The sequence below is a fragment of the Anser cygnoides genome, chromosome Z, assembly GCF_040182565.1.
Source record: "Anser cygnoides isolate HZ-2024a breed goose chromosome Z, Taihu_goose_T2T_genome, whole genome shotgun sequence".
In the NCBI taxonomy this organism is placed as follows: domain Eukaryota; kingdom Metazoa; phylum Chordata; class Aves; order Anseriformes; family Anatidae; genus Anser; species Anser cygnoides.
Genome location: NC_089912.1, coordinates 36,048,644 through 36,068,979, shown reverse-complemented (window position 1 = coordinate 36,068,979; position 20,336 = coordinate 36,048,644). Strand labels below are relative to the sequence as shown.

At 39.9% G+C, this 20,336-nt stretch overlaps 1 protein-coding gene across 1 annotated transcript in view; it reads right to left on the bottom strand.

Annotated features, from left to right (window-relative positions):
* ADAMTS19 (ADAM metallopeptidase with thrombospondin type 1 motif 19) overlaps positions 1 to 19,316 on the bottom strand; it is a 164,960-nt gene extending 145,644 nt beyond the window's left edge. Inside the window, exons 1-2 of the mRNA XM_048053285.2 lie at positions 18,848 to 19,316; positions 17,276 to 17,886 (exon numbers count right to left, since the gene is read on the bottom strand). Of these exons, the coding sequence (XP_047909242.1) occupies positions 17,276 to 17,886; positions 18,848 to 18,932 (696 nt within the window). The 5' untranslated portion in view covers positions 18,933 to 19,316. The remainder of the gene's footprint in view (positions 1 to 17,275; positions 17,887 to 18,847) is intronic.
* Positions 19,317 to 20,336: the final 1,020 nt, after the last annotated feature.

The following is a 20,336-nucleotide window of genomic DNA, read 5'->3' as shown; positions in this document are numbered from 1 at the left end:
TTTTTTTCAGAAGTACCCTTTTTTACGCCCCCCCCCCCCCCCCCCCAATTTCCTAGGTATAGCTAGTTTTGTCTGTTAGTCTTTAATACTACTTTCTTTTCCTGTGTTGTAAAGCATTCAATACATGTTACTAGCTACAGTGGTGAAAATTAAGTTTCTCCTAAGTAATGTGCCATCAGGTTCTACACAAGACCATAAGCCTCAAAACATTCCTAAAAAAAAAAAAAAATTAAGAAGAGGTTTACTGAAATTAAACACATGTTATTCTTTTCACAGATTTATTGCTTCAACAGCACATTGTAAATGGACTCCGCTGTACGCTCTTTTTTTTTTGGCAGCAATTACCCAGAAGTACAGTTGAATTGCAGTTTGCTTTAGTCAAATTAGTTGTGTCAAAACACTGGAAGAGGCTCAATGCTTTAAAACTCAGAACTCATCCCAAACCCTTTTAAGTCTTGCACCTAGAAGGCATAGCATAGTTTAAACATACATAAAAAATTGCAAAATCACTAGTGAACCATAACTCAAATTTCAAAATATTAAATGTTAAAAGGAGGTAAATAGGACACTCATGTCAAGCGAAACCTTATAGTTCTTAAGATGACTCTTTCTGGAACAAGTACAGAAACCTTTATAAACAATTGCTACCCTACACAGACTATCCCTTGTACAGGATGACTGTATGCTGTTCTTTCTCTCCATACAGACAAGTCCAAATCTGTTCCAGTTTGAAGTAACTGAAGTATCTTTAATAATAACTCATTGAAAACTACTACCATAAGGCAATTTTAAGTGTCATTTTCAGATGTGTCAAATGACAATAAATGAATAATAATGAACATTAATTATAAGCTTCTAAGGCTAAATGTGCCATTCCTGCTACGTAGTCTATTTCTCCAAAAACTGGATGGCAATCAAACCGTGTCTAACTGCAGATAACATAATCCCAGAGTGTCCCATGAAGATAATTCAGTTGCCTAATGACTTGCACTACTAGTCACTGCAGATAAATTATTATTGTTGTTGTTGTTGTTGTTGAAGTATGACTAGACAAAGAATGTCGTTTATTAGACAGATGAAAGTACAAGGAGGAGGGTCAACAGGAGCCCTGGCACTATACTGAAACCACAGAAGGGTCTATCTTGGTTTTGGCTGGGACAGAGTTAATTTTCTTCATCGAAAGAAGAAAAGGTATGGTACTACATTTTGGATTTTTGATGAAAACTTTGTTGATAGCACAACGTTTTAGTTGTCGCAGAGCAGTGCTTACACAGAGTCAAGGTCTCTTCCGCTTCTTATGCTGTCCTGCCAGTGAGGAGGCTGAAGACGCACAAGAAGTTGGGAGGGGACACAGCCAGGACAGCTGACCCCAACTGATGAGAGGCGTATCCTGTACTGTATGATGTCTTGCTCAGCAATAAAAGCTGGGGGAAAAGACGGTGGGGAGGGCATCATTCTGAGTTATGGCATTCGTCTTCCCAAGGAACTGTTATGCATGATTTCTGATTCTCTCCCCTATTCCACTGGAGCAACTGCGCAAGCAGTTGTGTGGTGCTTAGCTGCCTACTGGAGTTAAACCACAATGGAGATACTGATAATTCATATGACCTCATTTTAAGTGCTATGTAACATATACATTTAAAATATATGTATGAATAGTTATCAGCAGGTATCTCGTGAAATTCAGCATGGATGAATGCCAGTTCCATCCCTTGGGACAGATTTGACCTTATTCTAGCAATAAGAGACAATCACTGCCTACATCAACCTGGAAGGGACATGTAATGGGCTGTGGTGCTGTACTAAGTTGATACTGTCCTGATCTCCAAATTCTAGTCCAGTTCTGTTATTTACTTTTTCTTCTGCCTTTGTTTGAAGTTTTGAATTCTAATCTTCTTCTGTCGCTGACTTGAAATATAAATTTGGCCAAGAGATTTATGCTCATGTATTCTTAAGTAGCATTCAGTTCAGGGAGTGTATATGTGTATGATGAATAACAACCTTGGACTTTCAAAACTAGTGGCTGTATTTTAAGTTTTTGACATAACCCACAATTTAAAGCCTAGCTTTCAATTGCAACATCTACAAAACAACCAATTGCAGTTACATGCAAATATATATACATGAAAAATGTTTGACAGAAGCATAAATACTGCTTTTTTTCCCCTGTAACCATATTACACAGCTAAAATTAGTGTGTAAATAAACCTTTTTTTTTTTTTAACTAAATTCCAAATTGCAGCGACCCTGATTTGGCATACACTGAATGTGTTTCCCCACAGCTATGTATCTACTTATCTACCAAATGTTTATATTCTATATCCTTTATATAAAGGGAAAAAATGAGGTGGGGAAAAACAGGGAAGAGAGAGAAGCACTGTACAATATAGAGATGATCTGGACTTTAAGCTCATAGTACATGAAATTCCATTTTCTTTCAAATACACAGTTTCATATACACTCAGGAGAATAATTCCATAGATACATCATTAAAACTGTAAATTCAAAATTATTAATAACTAAAGGCTCATACATACAAACTATAAATTAAGAAATGTGGACTTACCACTGGCATATGCTCTTATTTCTTTTTGTTATGCACCACTCAAAGTTCATGAGGCACCAAAAGCATACTGCTCTTAGCAAGAGTGACTTAATTTTATAAAATTTTAAAATTTAGCTAGTATTTCTAATCCATTGTTAGAACAGAAAGTCACTTTTTACATTACGTACGTGATAGTCAGTTTAACACCTGTTTTCAAGATGCACTAGGTTCACAGACTCACAGAATGGTCTGAGCTGGAAGGGACTTTAAAGACTGTCTAGTTCCTTCACCCCTGCCATGGGTTGGGGCACCTTCTATTAGACCAGGTTGCCCGAAGCCCCATCCCAGCTGACCTTGAACACTTCTAGGGATGGAGCATCCAAAACTTCTCTGAGCAACTGTTGTGGTTTAACCCGGCCGGCAGCTAAACACCACACAGCCGTTCGCTCACCCTCCCCCCTCCCTCTCTGGGATGGGGGAGAGAAACGGGAAAGTGAAGCCTGTGAGTTGAGATAAAGACAGTTTATTAAGACAGGAAAATAATAATAACAATAATAATAATAATAGTGATAATGGTAATAGTATTAACAATAATAATGTGTAAGAAAACAAGTGATGCACAATGCAATTGCTCACCACCCGCTGACCGATGCCCAGCCTATTCCCGAGCAGCCGGCCCCCCCACCCCAGCCAGCCACCCCTATATATTGTTTAGCATGACGTCAGATGGTATGGAATACCCCTTTGGCCAGTTTGGGTCAGCTGTCCTGGGTCTGTCCCCTCCCAGCTCCTGCTGCACCCCCAGCCTGCTCGCTGGCAGGACAGAGCAAGAAGCCGAAAAGTCCTTGGCCTGGTGTAAACACTGCTCTGCAACAATTAAAACATCAGCATGTTATCAGCGCTCTTCTCATCCTAATCCAAAACATAGCACCCTACCAGCTACTATGAGCTACTTAACTCTGTCCTAACTGGAACCAGGACAGCAACCTATTCCAGTGCCTCACTACCTTCACAGTGAAGATTTTCTTCCTAGTATCTAATCTAAACCTACCTTCTTTTGATTTAAAATCATTACCTCTTGATCTATCACTACACATCCTGGTAAAGATTCTCTTCCCATCTTTCTAGTAGACCATCTTTATGTTCTCCACTGTCAATTCTCCCTGGAGTCTTCTCCTCTCTAGGCCAAAGAATTCCAACCCTTTCAGCTTCTCTTCATAGGAGAAGTGCTCCATCCCTCTCACCATCCTTGTGGCCTGGACTTGCTCCACCAGTTCATGTCCTTCTTATGTTGGGAGCCCCAGAGCTGAACGCAGTACTGCAGGTGCGGTCTCATGAGAGAGGAGTAGAAGGGGAGAATAACATCTCTTGACCTGCTGGCCACGCTTCTTTTGATGCAGCCCAGGATACAGTTGGCTTTCTGGACTGCAAGCAAACATTGACAGCTCATATTGAGCTTTTCATCCACCAATGGCTTCAAGTACTTCTCCTCAGGGCTGCTTTCAATCCACTCATCACTGAGTCTGTACTGATGTTTGGGATTGCCCTGACCCAGGTGCAGGACTTGGCCTTGTTGGACTACATGAGGTTCACATGGGCCTACCTCTCAAGCCTGTAACATTCCTCTGGATGACATCCCTTCCCTCTGAAGTATGAACTGTACCAGTCAGCTTGGTGTAATCTGCAAACTTGCTTCAATCCCACTGTCCACGTCACCACTGAAGACATTAAACACCACCAGTCTCAGTACGAGCCCCTGAGGATCACCACTCATCATTGGTCTCCACCTGAACATTGAGCCATTGACCACAACTCTTCAGATGCAGCCATCCAGCTAATTCCTTACCCACTGAGTGATCCATCCACCAGATCCATGTCTCTCCAGTTTAGAGACAAGGATGTTGTGTGGGATCATATCACAAATCCAGGTAGATGACATCCATTGCTCTTTCCTTGTCTACCAATGCCATTACTCTGTCATAGAAAAGAAACTGAATAAAATAGATTTTTAAACTAACCTAAATTCAAAATTATGTATTTGCTCAAGATAACTATGCAAGGGTTGACTAACACTAAGAATATAGAGACAGCCATTGTCAAGCCAGACTTCATCAGTGGTGCAGCTATTAAATATGCATAATATCCACAGCTGCACATAAGATATACTCTGCAATCCTAAATAAAACAAGTATGATACTTACAACCTCAAATGCCTAACACAATACAGATTTTATGGGAACCATGACCATGTCACAAAAGAAAACATCACCTATTCTGCCAGCTCACCAAATAATAAAATCCTGGTCTGTCTCTAACCATTTCTCTCTTCATTCTGTAGCTCCTACTCTATTATCTCAGATTTCACAACTGATTACTACAGCTATTTAGATTCTGAAGTTATTCTTACCACCTAAACAGTTTTATTTTGATCACAGAAGAAACAGAAGCTCGGAAGAAAGGCTAGAAAGACTTAAAGGCTTTCTATTAAGCTGAATTGATAAAACAGTTCTCTTTTGCTCACAAACCTTGCCTAACATGGAGTATTTATTGTTTGTAAAGAATAAAGATACAAAAGAACATCCTATGTCTCACTCAAAGCCATTGTGCTCATGCCAACTACAATTAAGCCATGATAGAACAGCAAGAGGGTAACCATATTATAGGTAAGATCAGAGTAGACTTTCTCAATTTTAGAAAGTTAAAAGGAAAGACAAATGAGATTACTGTTACAGATAAGCCATTTTATGGATGCAAGTGATCAACTACTGTGGTAACTCTCAAAACTCAGTCTGCTCTGGTCGATAGATGCTCAATAAAGCAAGATACGAAACAGTATACCCTCTCTGCCTGAACTCTAAGGATCCAGATCTGATTTCATACTAATTTATATCAATGCCAATGCTGTGAGAATATATATATATATATATATATATAAAATGAGACATTATATAATCAAGATTCTGCTTTTATGGGGTATAGAAAGATACACTGCCTATATCTTTAGGTTGCAAAATCAATTGTTACCCCCCCCCCAAAAAAAAAAATATATATATGTATATACATATACATATATATATATATAACGAATAAATGGAGCTGGAGCTAGTAAAAAGAAAGCAATCTAGAAAGCAATGTCTGTGCAAAAGTCATGAAACGGCCACCTAGTTTTATTCCTCTGTAGATATTTCACTTGCATGAAAAATTTACTATTAAGCAGAAATCAATTTAATTAAACTAGAATTTATAATTCTATTAAGAGAACATAGAAAACTTATGTAGTGGCAGTTCTAAACGTTCAACTGCAATCTGAACTTTATTTTTTTTTTTTAAAAAAGAAGTTTTTATCAATGTTCTTCCAGCATTTCAGCCTTCAGGTTTCATATTTTTAAGTTTTTATCAATCCTTAGGTGGGCTACAGAATTACTTTTTTCATTTTTATCAGCTTCCATTTTCATGTAGTCCTATGATTCAAAAAGCTGAAAGACACAATAGTATGGCAACTCACTAGGGCCAATGCCTTCAGTTTGGTTTATCAGTAATATATGCATACATGTTAAGTTAAAAATTATTTGCAATGAACTGGTTTAGTGATATTCCAGATCATTTATTATCTAATGACATTTCAGAAATTACTAATATTGTACAAGAAAGTCCTTTTGCATAGGTAAGTATGTCTAGTCCTAGAGAAAGCAATACCTATGGAAATCTATCACATTTGGAAAAATGCTTGCAATTAAAGACTAAGTGCTTGTAGAGACTCGATGCTTGTTTCTTTAGAGCATTTTGGTGTAATATAAGTAACTTCAGCACTTCTTGAGGTAAAACTAAAAACCACTTTTCTGAAGTATGAATCAAATTGCTGTACATTTAGCTAATGAGACAGAATTAAACTTATTTCTTTACTGCAAGCCTGGATACAACCCCATCAGATGCTACAATGATATTTTAACCAGGTAAAAATGTAATTGTAAATGAAGGATGAGTACAAAACATTCCACACTGAGCATCATGCAGGAGATGTAAATGGGAAGTATCAGCAACTGTGTAACTAAGCTACATTAGATACTACACCTAGCCTAGTACCACAAAGACCAAAGCATGGGATCCATATTTAAATTGACTTATGGGTGTGAAACATTCAGATAGTGCATACTGATGAACTACCATTGTTCAAACCCATGTGCTTTCATTGTAGCCACAGAGGGATGTGGCACATCTATTTTGGTTTTGTTACGGGAGCAGGACTGAACTGCACTCAAAGACTACTTAGTTCAAGGCAACACTCCACAAAGCTCATTTTCATTCAAATCTACAATCTGCCAAAACTACTAAGTGTGGAAAACAGAAATTCAAGACAGGAAAATATACTTACGGGCACAGAACTATAATTCAACAAATCAATTTACTCCATCTATAAAATAAAATCGTGCTTAGACTTTTATATCTCTCTGCAGAGTTACATGAATCCAGAAGTGGTGGCTTAAAGAGAAATAAATAAGACTCTCAGAATTTCTTATCATTAATTAAAACTGCTTAACAAAGTTAAAAATATGTAGAAGACATAACTCTATGACTCCTACCCAACCGAAATTTGTACCTTTTTTTTTTCCCCAAACTTTGAGTAGTCTTTCGTTTTATACTTCTAAGCTTTGATTCTCCTTCCCTATCCTGGGGTGGAAAAATATTTAATTTCTAGTACCCCCATGAAAGGAAGAACAGTAATGATTTTGCAAAACCTATTATTTTAAAAAAAAAGGAAAAAATGCGTTTTGGAAGAAGAACTTTTTTTTAAAAAAAGTTAGAGAGCTTGATCTTACATGCAGAAGAATACAAATGTTGAGTAGAATGGAGTTTTGATATCAGCATATTAAACCAAGTAGCATTAGTGTGAATGGTCACTTTTAAACAAATTTATCTATATGGAACAAAGCAAAAGATTTGTCACCTGAAATTGATAATTTAAGGAATTGATAATTCCTTAAATAAGAAGGAATAATTTTCTTCCATTACTTCTAATGCAAAGAGTTTTGTGTTAGAAACCAAACCGAACCAAGAGACACAAAAAAATTTGTTCTTATGCTTCTTTAGGTAGGTTGCTATAGAACAAAATGGATGGTAAGACAAAAAAAATCAGGAAACACACTAGGACTATCTTCCAGTAATTGAAAAACTTAGTATGTATGTGCATAATTGTATCCATTTTAACCTATAAACCCTCTTCTACTTCTAACACCCTAATGTGCATTAGTTAATGCAAGTAAGCTCATTAGGTAAAGAGCAAATTAAGCAAGACCACAACTAAACATTGTCCTTAAAAGTATTTGTACAAAACTGGCTGTATGCTCCCTGCACATGCCAAGAGTAAGAACTCAGCCTCCACCCACTGCTGTACCTCAGAATAACAGGCATTCAGCTTTTTCCTGTACCTTACCATGTCCCTTTTTTTCCTCTGTCCCTCATTTTCAAAAGACAAGTGAAGCACTTCATAGGAGATGCCTTGAAGCAGAGATATACCTGAGTTTCCAAGGTTATAATTTGATTGCCAGGCTAATCAGTGCTCACATGATGAAAAGAGCACTGAGGAGCTTAAGCAGATCTGAAGAAGAGCTTAGTATTTTATTTAAAAGATGGCACTTGCTCTAGCCATTAGAATACTTGAACACTACAAGCCAGCACCCTCTTAAGCCCAGAGGACATAACAGGATATTCATATGGTACTGAATCACAAAAGAGTTGTTCTCAGCTGAGTTAACAACATCACATGCAGTAATATCCATATTTTCTTTAATACACTGCTATCTAAATAAGCTTGACCTGACTTGACCCAGTTAAACTTCTGACATCTAATGAGAACTTAAGGTAGCACAGCTGAGATCATAAAACACGCATATGCAATTGTTGGAGAATAATCACACAGAAACTAAATCACTTCACAAGTCAGTTTTGGGCACATTTCTACATTTTTGGATGCAAAACTCATTCAGAAAATAATTCTGAACAATGTACTCACAGACCCAAGAAAAACATTCACAGCACGGTCTTCCAACAGATTTTACTTGTATTCACTTACGTGCAGATACACGTATTATTAGTAACTAATGTCACAATATTGATTTATCATATGTATACATGGTTCTACAATTAACACTAAAAAAAAAAAATTAGTACTTCTTTGCTTTTCTATGCCGTAACTAGAAGTGATAGAAATAACTGAGAAAACCAGATTGTCCAGGCAATGACAGTTTAACAATAAAAGGTTAACTGAACTGCTAATACAACCCAGATGTATATGTGATTTTAAATCTAATATAGACATTTTGTGCTATTGATTTATAAAAGTTTGACCAACTGCTGTCTGGATATGCAATATAACTCACATATGAGCATGCTAAGCATATTTCACACTATTTCCATTACATTCCTGCTTCTGCTAAACAAGGAGCAACCAACCACCCCTCACATGTCCCTAAAGTCATCAGTGAGAGACCTGAATAAAGCAGGGAAAGGCACACACTCTACAGAAGAACTTTTACAAACATCCCACTCTCCCCCAAAATTTAATTGGCTTTCACTCATCCCTTTCTTCTGTCTTTATCCCACAGCAAAGAGAGGTGTGCATCACTCCTGTGCTACCTCCACAGTTCCACAAACTTGTCCTCACATATCATCAGCTACCAGCAACACCACAAAGACCTCTCTTACACTCTCTCACACCAGATACTTTCTATTGTTTCCCTTTTATTTCCTAGCTCCTCCACTTTTAATGGTATTACATCTTGGAAATCATGGATGCTTCTGTTTTTTTCCCATCACAACCTATCATTAACTACCAAAATTAATTTCCGTTCTTGCAGGTCTGAGGAATTCTTTTTTAAAGGAAAGACAAAAAACTGTTCTTAAAAAATAAAAAATAAAAAAATGCAAGTGTTGCAACATAGAGAACGTATGCTCACTTTAAAAATCCTGACTCATTTGCTATAGAATATGCAACCGGTGCACATAATGAGATATGGATAAAAGTCAGTAAAGGACTTAGAGAAAATACCAGTATCACCAGCCTTAACAGACACAGCTGAGAGAGGCTCAGTGCTCTGCTACTCTGCCTCTTCCTTTCAAAGCAGCTACATTCAAATTATAGAGTGAAAACTTTACTCATTTATTTAATGGACTTACCCATTTTTGTGATGTAACATCTCCCTTCGACGTCTTGCCAACTAACCTTTATAATTTTATATTTATTAATTAGAAGGGGTAGAGATCTTGAGTGACTCATAAAAAATCTCTTTTTTTTCTTTTTAAATAAAGCTACACTGGAGATAGCATATTTCTCACTTCTAATTATGTCTTGGAAATATATTACAAAGAATGTGTTTGTATGGAAACTAAGCAACTTAAGAGAACAGAGGGCTATTATGAGCAGGATTGGATCACAAATCAAACCTGTCTCAGGATGGAGTGATTACATGATTACAGAAGAGCTCTTAGAAGGAGAAATGAATCATAACCACATGGTCTGTGGCATCTTGGCCCAACATCTCACATACCATGTCACAGCATTTAACATTAAAGGAAACAAAGATCTTTATAGTTCAAATATAGTCTTGGCCCAAATCAAAACTGATTTTCTAAACCTTGCTTCTCTGTATTAACACTACTATTCCTATGTTTAAAAGATTTATCCTTATTATCAATTAAGGGTTCTCAGATACACAAAACAAAAATCCACCCAAATGCTGTTTCATCCAGAAAGGTAAATATCAATAGCAGAAGACTGCGGTCTCAGAACTCAAGAAGGAAAATAAAAAATTTTTAGTCCTTTATCTTTACATAGATCTTTGTTGGTTTGTATTTCTTAATGATGCTAATCAAACATTTAAAGTGATGCCATCTGCAGTTCTCATTTTCTTTATGGAAAAATAAAAATGAACAATATTTAGTAGCTCTGTTTGTAATTAACTTGCTGCTCAGGTAGTGTAAAGCAACGTTATAAATAGCGCTTTGATTGTACCTATATGCCAGTTATTCCAGCTGGTCATAGCCACAGTCTTGGTTTTAGTTTTCTATGGCTTCTCTACTTTTTTTTTTTTTCATTTATTTTTCATTAGATGTTCAAGGTGAGATTATGTTGATGAGATTTTAATATAACAGAGACGTTAAACATAACAGGTACGGTTGTGCTGGAGGAAGGCAGATCACTGCCTAACCATGCCGAAGTGGTCTCACATGAACAACCCTTTTGAACTGCCATGTTGGACCAGACTTCTGAGTGGCCTAGCTGCCCTCATCTCCTCTTTCCCATGGTCATGCTGCCACATACCTCCACGAGGAGCAAACCTGACTTAGATTCAACCTGTGTGTTGAAAGAAAGGGCAATCTTCCAGAAGCATCACCATCCTTCATCTGTTCTTCTACCACATGCAGAAGTGCAAAACCCAAATTTTGGTCTAACATTTTATTTTTCCAGGTTTGTTTCTGTTTTTCTGCAAAGAAACCTACTTTTGAAACAGATCAAAGCTGTTTTCCATTCAGGGCTGACATTACCACACATGCCTTACCTAGTCCATCTATATCTACTGATAACAAGTTTGATATTGCTTATTTAATGAGGTTTAAAACACAAATAAAACATAGCAAGTTAAAGTCAACTAAGCAAAGCTGTGGGAACCTGTGACCTCTCCATAACAGATAATTACAGAGTACCCTCATTCACAATGCAATACTAGGCAGACTGTGTAAGTAATATTTTAGCATTTTAGATAGGTAACTGAAAAATTAAAAAAAAAAAATCTAGTGATTTCCCACATCCTTTTGTCCTGAATTAGCCCTATTTTCTTTTTATAAAGAGGGGATCTAAACATATAATTTATTGCATATCTGTGTTATCTCTTTCATTTAAGGATCCCAAGAAGCTGGATGTCTAGGGTGCAGTGTATTCTTTATTTTATCCTGGCAGCTTTCGGTACAATCTCATTTAATTTTATATATCCTTCTTTTGCAATGTCAAACTTTAGCCCTTATTATATCAAATGGACCATGAATATTGCTAATGATCTTTCTCTTTCCCTTTCTCTAAAAAATTATTAGCAATCTCTGTGCTCAAAAGGGAACGTGCAGAATTTTAGGACAACAGACATTTTCTTTATTTCATTGCTATCATTCCAGTACAATTTCATTTTGCTTGTTCTGAGACAATTTGCAAAGTCAGACTATTCTCAGTGGTTCAGCTTTGTAGAGACTCTATTAAGTGTCCTGAACTTACGAGCCTCGTGGGTTTAGAGTATCTTAAAACATCTATACCCATCTATGCATCTTCATGTGTCATTCTCCTGGTTTAAGTTAATACTACTCATCTTCAAAACACTATTTTTGTCAGAAGTAAAAATCTGATACATTTCATGTAATGGTGCTTCAGATTTGTTCAGAATCCTATAAGTACCAAATAAGCATTCCATAAGCTAAAGATGTCGCATAGGTTTTTGTTTTGTTTTGTTTTCATACCCTAATTTGTTTCAGTTTTATTGTAAAATAGGGCATTATCATCAAAACATCTTTGTTAACATGTCATCATGCAATGATAGTTGGCATGTCTCTTCATGATGCAGAACTACTGATACCCACTCTTTTGCAGTCACTGGCACTATTGCTACGGACAGCACAGCTATAGTAAATCTGTGATTACTTGTCTATAATCTACTGACCAGATTTTGAGATATATGGTTTTGAAAGGCAATGAGGACTTAAAAAAAAAAAAAAAAAAAAAAAAAAGATTGATAAGCACCATACACTTTCTACAATGGGCCCTTTCTTGGATTGGATTGGAGATATGGCATGACTCGATCCCACTCAACTCACTGGGAAAATGCACATTACATTCCATTGTAAACAGTATTTGACATTAACTTTTCAAAAGGGATTTAGATTACCATAAATATACCCATGTACATTTTGCATTCTTATCCAGTGAAATTATTGAACCACACAAATGAATTTCAAAGCTTCTCCCTTATAAATTAACCCAATGTAGTTTAGTAGCTGTCTGTTTAAATAGATCTCCATGCAGGTTCTGTTAGACAACCAGCTAAGCACTGCAGTGAACAGCATAGCTGTATGGAGCTGCATTCTCCTGTCCCTCCTCTGTGTAATGTTTGCTCCTGTTTGCATTTCCTAACAGTCTAAACATTGCTTTAAGTATGACAGAGAAAAAAAAAAATTAAAATTCTTTCTCTACATAACTGTTCTCTATTTCTTGCAGACTGCTTCAGTTAAAGGAACAGGAAGAAGAAAAGGAAAAGGGAAAAGAAGGGAAAGGGAAAAGGAAAAAAAGACACTGGTGAAATCTCTGTTCATCACCTCCTAGTTACAGAGTACTATGTAAGCAATTCAGTGCTAAGAAACAATGGTATTAAATGTCTCTCTGAAATGAAAGAAGTAGGTGATAAAGAACACATTTGTGGTGTTTACAGCTGTCTTCTGGGAAGTGTAGTGAGACTACTTCAACTTCCATGCTAGGAGCAAAGCAGATTGCTGGCAGAACCAGTAGCCAAATTTCTTAATTCTATGCCCACAGAAAGCTTCTGCTACAACATGCTCTAAAAGAACCACCAGTTGTAAGTTGATTTATATTACCAGTTAAAAATAAAACTGTTCAACAACATATTTTTTTTTTCTTATTTCAGATATTATGGCAAAACACAAGCAAGCAGTAGAAACAACTATTTAAATAATTAATGGTCTCGTTCTGCAGTTCATCTCTTTCACAACAGCAGTCTCACTGGCATCAGCAGGGCTGCTTGCATCCTGGTATTCGCCTAATGATGAACAACAAGCAGGCAGTCAGCATACAGACGGAGAATTCTTGGAAACTTCTCCTTATTAATCTTCCCACAGCACCAGTATAGAAGCCCAAAACATACTCAGCAAATCCCATTGAGCTACAAAAGGATGTAAAAACCCCAAAGTGTTTTACCAAGGAGTTGAAAAGGGCTGTCAGCATTGATCATGTGAGCTCTGAGATTACACTGAGGTTACAGAATCAGAATCACAGAATGGTTTAGGTTGGAAGGGACCTTAAATACTATCCAGTTCCAACCTCCCTGCCATGGGCTGGGACAACTTCCACTACACGAGGTTGCTCAATGCCCCATCCCGCCTAGCCTTTGTTGTTGTTGTTGTTGTTTTTCGTTTGTTTGGTGTTTTATTGTTGTTATTTATTGTTGTTGTTGCTGTTTTTTAGTTTGAATGTTATCAAGTGATGGAGTTTCTTTACACTTCATATGCATATCGTCTTTAGTTTGATTAGAAAATATCCATCGTTTTATGTTTCCTTCATTTCACAAGATAGGTTGTCAGATGAAGCCAGTGTTGACAGACAGAATTTGATTTGCAGTTATCTTGGGGTACAACTCTCATTTTCACTATAATAATATTGATAATAATATGTGAATAATCATATTCACGATTAACATATGTTACAATCCCCATTATTATGATCCCTCCACACTGCCTTTGACAAATAGCTCAAGAAAAAAAAAAAAAACATATCACTGAAGCTTTCAAGAACTGTTAAGTAAGAAATATGGGGAGGCTTTAATGTTGTGCTGTACCTTACATACTCCACCCAACTGCAACCAGTGAACTACTCAAAATACATCTAAATCCCACTCCAAGGGGAGAAGGTGCCTAAAATATCTGTAAGAGTATTCCTCTGTCTTTCTGCCTAGAAATTAGAGGTCCATACAGACCTTTTTTATATTTCCTCAATGTCACCGGCATGTCAGGCCTCTCCATGCCTTACCCATGAAGCTGGAACCACCACCAAGATCCTAACTTGGATGGCACCACAATTTTATCCAAGTGTTTTTTTGTTGGTTTTTTTTTTTTCCTTTTACTGAAAATGCTGTACCTTTTCAAAAAACTAGCCCTACAGCAAAATTTCCCATCAGCTATGCATTTGCATTGCCATGTATTGTATCATGCCAAACCTTTTCTATTGGCCTTTACCATTCTTCAGCCTTCCTCCTGTGTATCACAGTCACTGTTGTCTGTCAGTCTACAGTTAGTTTGCTTGCTAAATAAATAGATTCACTAAAAGGCTACTAGCTTCAATGCAGAAAAAAAGAAAGCTTGAAGTTTTGTTGTTAGAGACTGTATTTTACACTGAAAAGAAAAATTGATGAGTGGAATCTAAACGGTATAATGTGTCTTATTGCTCGCTTCTTTGGTTTTGCAAAGTGTATGCAGTCTTGCAACCCTAGTTCAAAGTTTGCAAGCTTTTGAAATGAGCATCCATGTAAGACATTCATACTATGTTTTCTCTGAAATTTCATTATATTTAAAATGGAATTTAAATCGTAATGGAGGTAACTACAATAAAATACTTGTAGGGTCAAGTTTCAATGGATTTTTATATCTTAAAACAAAAAATGTAGTCTGAACTATTGCTTGGCTTTTCTTGCAGGGAAAGGGCTAAAGGAAGCAGGATGGAATATGCAATGTATGTATGATGTTTTTTCAAGACTCTTGGAAACAGAGCAACTTACATATGTAATAGAGCCCATGCAATGACTGAATAAAGAATGACAAATAACTTAAGATTTGTTATGACAACTTTTACATAATAGCACTGTGCAAATTTTTAACTATGTGCCTGATGAAGCAACACTCTCGAGAAGAACAGCTGCTTAACCATTTCACTGCAAACAAGACTAGGCAGTTGACGATCATGACAACACTGGTCAACATTAGCAACAGTTTTCAATTTTATTTGAGATACATAGAATAGCATTTGTATTTCGGCTGCAGCTTTCTGAATGGGGAACATGATCTGAGCATGTGCATGCTTAGATTGCTGGTAGGCTGAAAGTAATCTGGTACTCCTAGGAAAAATCTGACTGATTCAAAAATCACTAACAGGACTCCTAGGGCACTGGGGTCTACTTAAACAATGAGTATCAGTTTATAAATCAAGTCAAGGGAGTTACAGATACACAACGATGTACATCATTTTTGAGCAGACATTTGTGATAATTATTTCTTACTACCAATTTATTTGCAAAGATTTTCTCCAACCAAATTTTACCCACATATAATGTAGAAGAAAGTAAAATTCTAACCAGGAGTACAGAAGTGAAATGCTTTTGCACAATATAAAAAGCCTTTATCTGATTGCTTCCAAACCACCCTCAGTTGACTTTCAATATTTTTCTCCACAATTAATTCTGCTACCATGATTTGGAAAATTTGACAAAACGTCAATAATTAGATGCCAACCACTTAGAGTTGTGTGAAACTTGGCGGTTTCACTTTGCAGGAGTGCAGGCAAATATTTTATTTGGTGTCAATCCATATATGTTCCCTCTCCACCACTTTCAGTTTGGGTTTTGAATAAGTCCAAACAGGCAAATGAATAGGCAGTCAAAATTTCCACATTTTACCTGGTCTCACTTCACAACCATGCAAATAAAAACCAGGCAGGCATATCTTCATGAATTAACAATGGAACAAGTTAGAAGTTAAAGTTTGGAAAGAAATACAAGAAATTATCTACCATGTGATTGTGGAGATTTACACGCAACCACCACCAAAAAAAAGAAATACAAGCAAGGTCGTGACGACGTTAACCCTCCCTAGCACCATTACTCTTTGTATTCTATATTCTGTAAAGTGCTGCAGGCGTGTGTATTTATGATGCTATATAAAGGCCCAAAATGAGAATAATAGTAATAATAATTGTTTTTGTTTTAAATCCTGCCAGCATTTTACATCATCCCAGCTGTTCTCTACTCCTTCCATCCACCCCCGAGTATCATGGGATTGCAGCTCACTGGATCACCACTGCTGTTGTCGGTGTGCCCAATTCTGGTCTTTATCTGGTAAAAATCAGGAGTGATCTAACAGAAATTACAGCAGGTGAAATTTTCTTTCAAATAGGTGAGGTAAAGCCAAATGTTCCTGAAGGAAAAACTATACAAAAGGTCTGACTCTACTGACGTTTCTGTTGATAACATATTCATTGTGCACTTCAATTGAGAAAAAGGAAGGAAAGGAGGGTATGGAGTCCCAAATCCAAGTAACTATGGGTACTACATGTGGGGAGAAGTTGTGGGGTACTGCAAAAAGGACAAAGGGATGAGAGAATTGAAAGAAAAGAAAGAATGAAGATGAGAAGGCAGACATAAGATATTGGTAGAAATAGGAAAGACAGAAAAGCCTGAAATCTGAGATGTAGAAGATAAGGAGGGGGACAAAAATTAGAATGGTAACTTCAATATGGGATGAAAATGAGGAAAAAGAGTTTTATATATATACTGGAGAAGAAATGATAATACTGGGAAAAAGGAAGGTGAGTGAACATGGCGGGTAATTACAGGTACATGCTGAGGACCAAAATATAATTAGGGATATAGATGAGAAAAGTTGAAGGATGAGTAGCATTGGAATAAAAAAGAGATAAAAGGAAAAAAGGCATGGAACTGAGAGACAAAAGTTCATCTGGAAATGCAACAAAGAATGTCAAAACTTTACAGGCTAAAGGCAGAAAGGTTTGAGAAAAAATTATGAATGGGTTAAAAAAATTACAAATAGCAAAATGGTTAAAAATAAGGATGAGTAGAGGTATGACCCAAGAGGATATGAAAGAGCTCAGGAAGGAGTTGTGAGTGAAAAACAGCAGATGAAGATGACACTGGGATGGAGACCTTGGTCCTGCCCCTGAGTGCAAGGTCATCTTACCAATCCACCACAGGTGCTGAAGGAAGCGAAGGAGCCCGGGTAGCGAAGAACAGCACCGCTGTAGTAACAAGCTCTCTCAGGCTGCAGTTGTGCAGCACCAGGTGGGCTTTTGCCATCTCCCCCAAGCCGTTCCTCCACAGCAAAGCCAGGAGCCAGGAAACGGCTGTCCCTCTTGAGCAGCAGGTAGAGCTCCCGAGCAAAGGCTGGGATCCTCAGCAGCACTTCATCTCCATCCTCGGCTGGAGGTGGTGGCGGGGGGGACGGTGCTGGTGGTAACTGAGAGGCGGCACCGGACCCCTGGGGCAGGGGGGACCAGTGGTAAAACTCCTGAGACTCATACTCATCCTCAGTGTCCTCTTCTTCTGCTGCCTCCCCCGCAGCCTGCCCCTGCCCCTCCACCGAGGAGGAGACGGAGCGCACTTCCCGAGAGCTGCCCGCCACCAGGCTGGGTGTGATGGGGGCGCTGGGGGTGCTGCTCCGATTCCCACAGCTGGGGTCGGCGCTGCAGCCGCCCCCTCCACCACTGCCGCCCGCTGGCTCCTGCTGGCCCCTGCTCCAGAGCGCAGGGAAGACAATCTCCCACTCCTCAGAGTCTTCCGAAGCATGGAGACCTGCGGGAAGGCCAGCAGAGGCTTTAAATGAGCAGGGCACCCAACAGCACGCAGTGCCAGCCAGAAACCTGCGCTATGCCTCCCATGACACACTCCTTTGGGCTCCCAGCCTACCAAGCACACCACCCAAAACACAATGGGCTCTGTTTGGCCCTTCCATCCTGACCTTAGATAGAGCAGACGGGCTAGATGCTAGATGTCCCTGTGCCTGTTCAGGGGGGTCTGGGACAGAGCACTGTCCTGGTTAACACAGAGAGAGAGATGGCGCTCAAACTGGGCAGAAGGTGTGTTTGTGCCAGCAGCTGGGTATGTTCTTTGTGGCCATCACCTCCATGCAGTAAGTTGCACAAAACATTCTTCATTTAGACAGAAAAGTGGCAACTCTTCCATAGAGTTCATATATATATATATATATATATATATATATAAAAGCAGGGAAAAGCTGAGCCAAAAAAAAAAAATTTTTGAAAATTTCAACCTTGCTCTCAGCACGTTCCGCAAAACCCGCCGATTTCAAAAATGTAGCCAAATGCACTCGCTCTCCACAGCTACACGCTTGCGAGTGCACGTACAAGTGGCAGACGCGTGCACAGGCTGCATCACCAGCACTGTAACCAAACTCAGCTACCACTAATGATGCCTGTGCACTATGCGTACCATTATCACAATTTAACCAAAACTCGCGGCGTACTTTTATTATATAAGAGCGCACACAGCCCCACCGGCCTGAGACACCGGGCGGCTTTACGCGCATCCCCAGGCGCTCGGCAAGCCGCACGGCGATGACAGGGCTGCTGCTGGAAACCCGCGTCTCCCGCGCAGTGGGTGACCGCCGCTCGCACGGGACGGGCGCTGCCGCTCGGGCGCCCAGCAGCGGGCAGGCACCGGGGGCTACTGGCACCGGGGGCTACCGGCGGCTGGCCCGGGGCTCGTCCCCGCAACGCGGAAGGTGCGCACTTACCTGCGGCCAGCCCGCTTGACAGCACGCACAGCTGGTAGAAAACGCAGCAGACGCGGCTCAGGCGCATCCTCCCGCCCGTCCCCATCGGCCCCGCTGCCGGCGGGGCGCCGCGGGCCGGGCCGGGCCGGGCCGGGCCGGGCCGGGCCGGGCCGGGCCGGGCAAGGCAGGGCAGGGCAGGGCCGGGGAGCGAGCGCGGAGCCCCGCGGAGCCGCGGCCAGCTGGGCGCCGCGGCACGGGCAGCGCAGGATGCGGAGCGCCCGCGGCGCGTCCGCGCCTGTGCCTGCGCGCGCGCGCCCGTGTGCGCGCGTCCGCGCGCGAGGGAGCGATGCAGCGAGGCAGGGAGGCAGCGAGTGCAGGCAGCGCGGCCCCTGCGCGCACACAGCGCCCGGCGGCGGGCGGGCAGCTGCGCCCCGGCGGCGGCGGCGGCGACCGCGCTGCCCCCGCCTGCCGCTCGCCCCCACGGGGCGGGACGCGACAGGACCCGGCCCGCACCGCCCCGGCACGGCCCCGCCCCGCCCCGCCCGGGCGGGCACCCGGCGCCGACCCCCCCAGGCGGGAGGCTCCGCGGGCACCGGGACGGGGGCGAGACCCCGGAGCCTCCCGCAGCCCCGGCGGGTGCAGGATGCCCGCCTCCCGGCTGGGCGCTTCGCACCCAGCCCGCCTGCAGGCGGTGCCTCCGCTCGGGAATGGCGGGGAACCGCCGTTCCTGACCATTGTATTTTATTTATTTTATTTTTATTTTATTTTATTTTTATTTTATTTTATTTTTATTTTATTTTATTTTTATTTTATTTTATTTTTATTTTATTTTATTTTTATTTTATTTTATTTTTATTTTATTTTATTTTTATTTTATATTATTTTATTTTATTTTTATTTATTTTATATTATTTGTTTTATTGTTTCATTTTATTTCACTTTATTTACATCACATTATTTTATATTATTTTTATATATGTATATATATATATATGTTTTCATACTTCTCTTCTAAGCTCCTTTTGCCCGCACCACGTAGCCATTCAGGGAAGCCCAGCCCTTCCCACCCCACCCTTCCCACCCCAACCCCAGTCAGCAGAGGAGTGATTAAGTGAGGAGGCGAGCAAAACCTTTAAACACACATCTAACATCAGCATGAGCTGCAGAAGCAACAGCTAAACAGCTCCCTTTATAAGCCGGATCTCTTATCATAACTTCTACTGCTTTACCTACTGTTGGTGGTGTCTAAGGTGACTAATATGCCTTAGGGGAAAGCAGAGCACTCTACAGTGGAGAGGAAAGCCATCTGTGCTGTTAAGGGCAAGCTATGAAGTTGCAAGAATTCCTCCTAAAAGTTAGATGTTTAAAATGAGAAGGAAAACAAACAAAAATCACATGTTTGGGCTCCAAATAAAAAACACATTTAGACTCCACAGAAGCCAAATGCATCTGGGGTTTGCACTCTGCTGTCTTCAATAGCTGCTTGAAACCTATACAGCATGGGTATGTA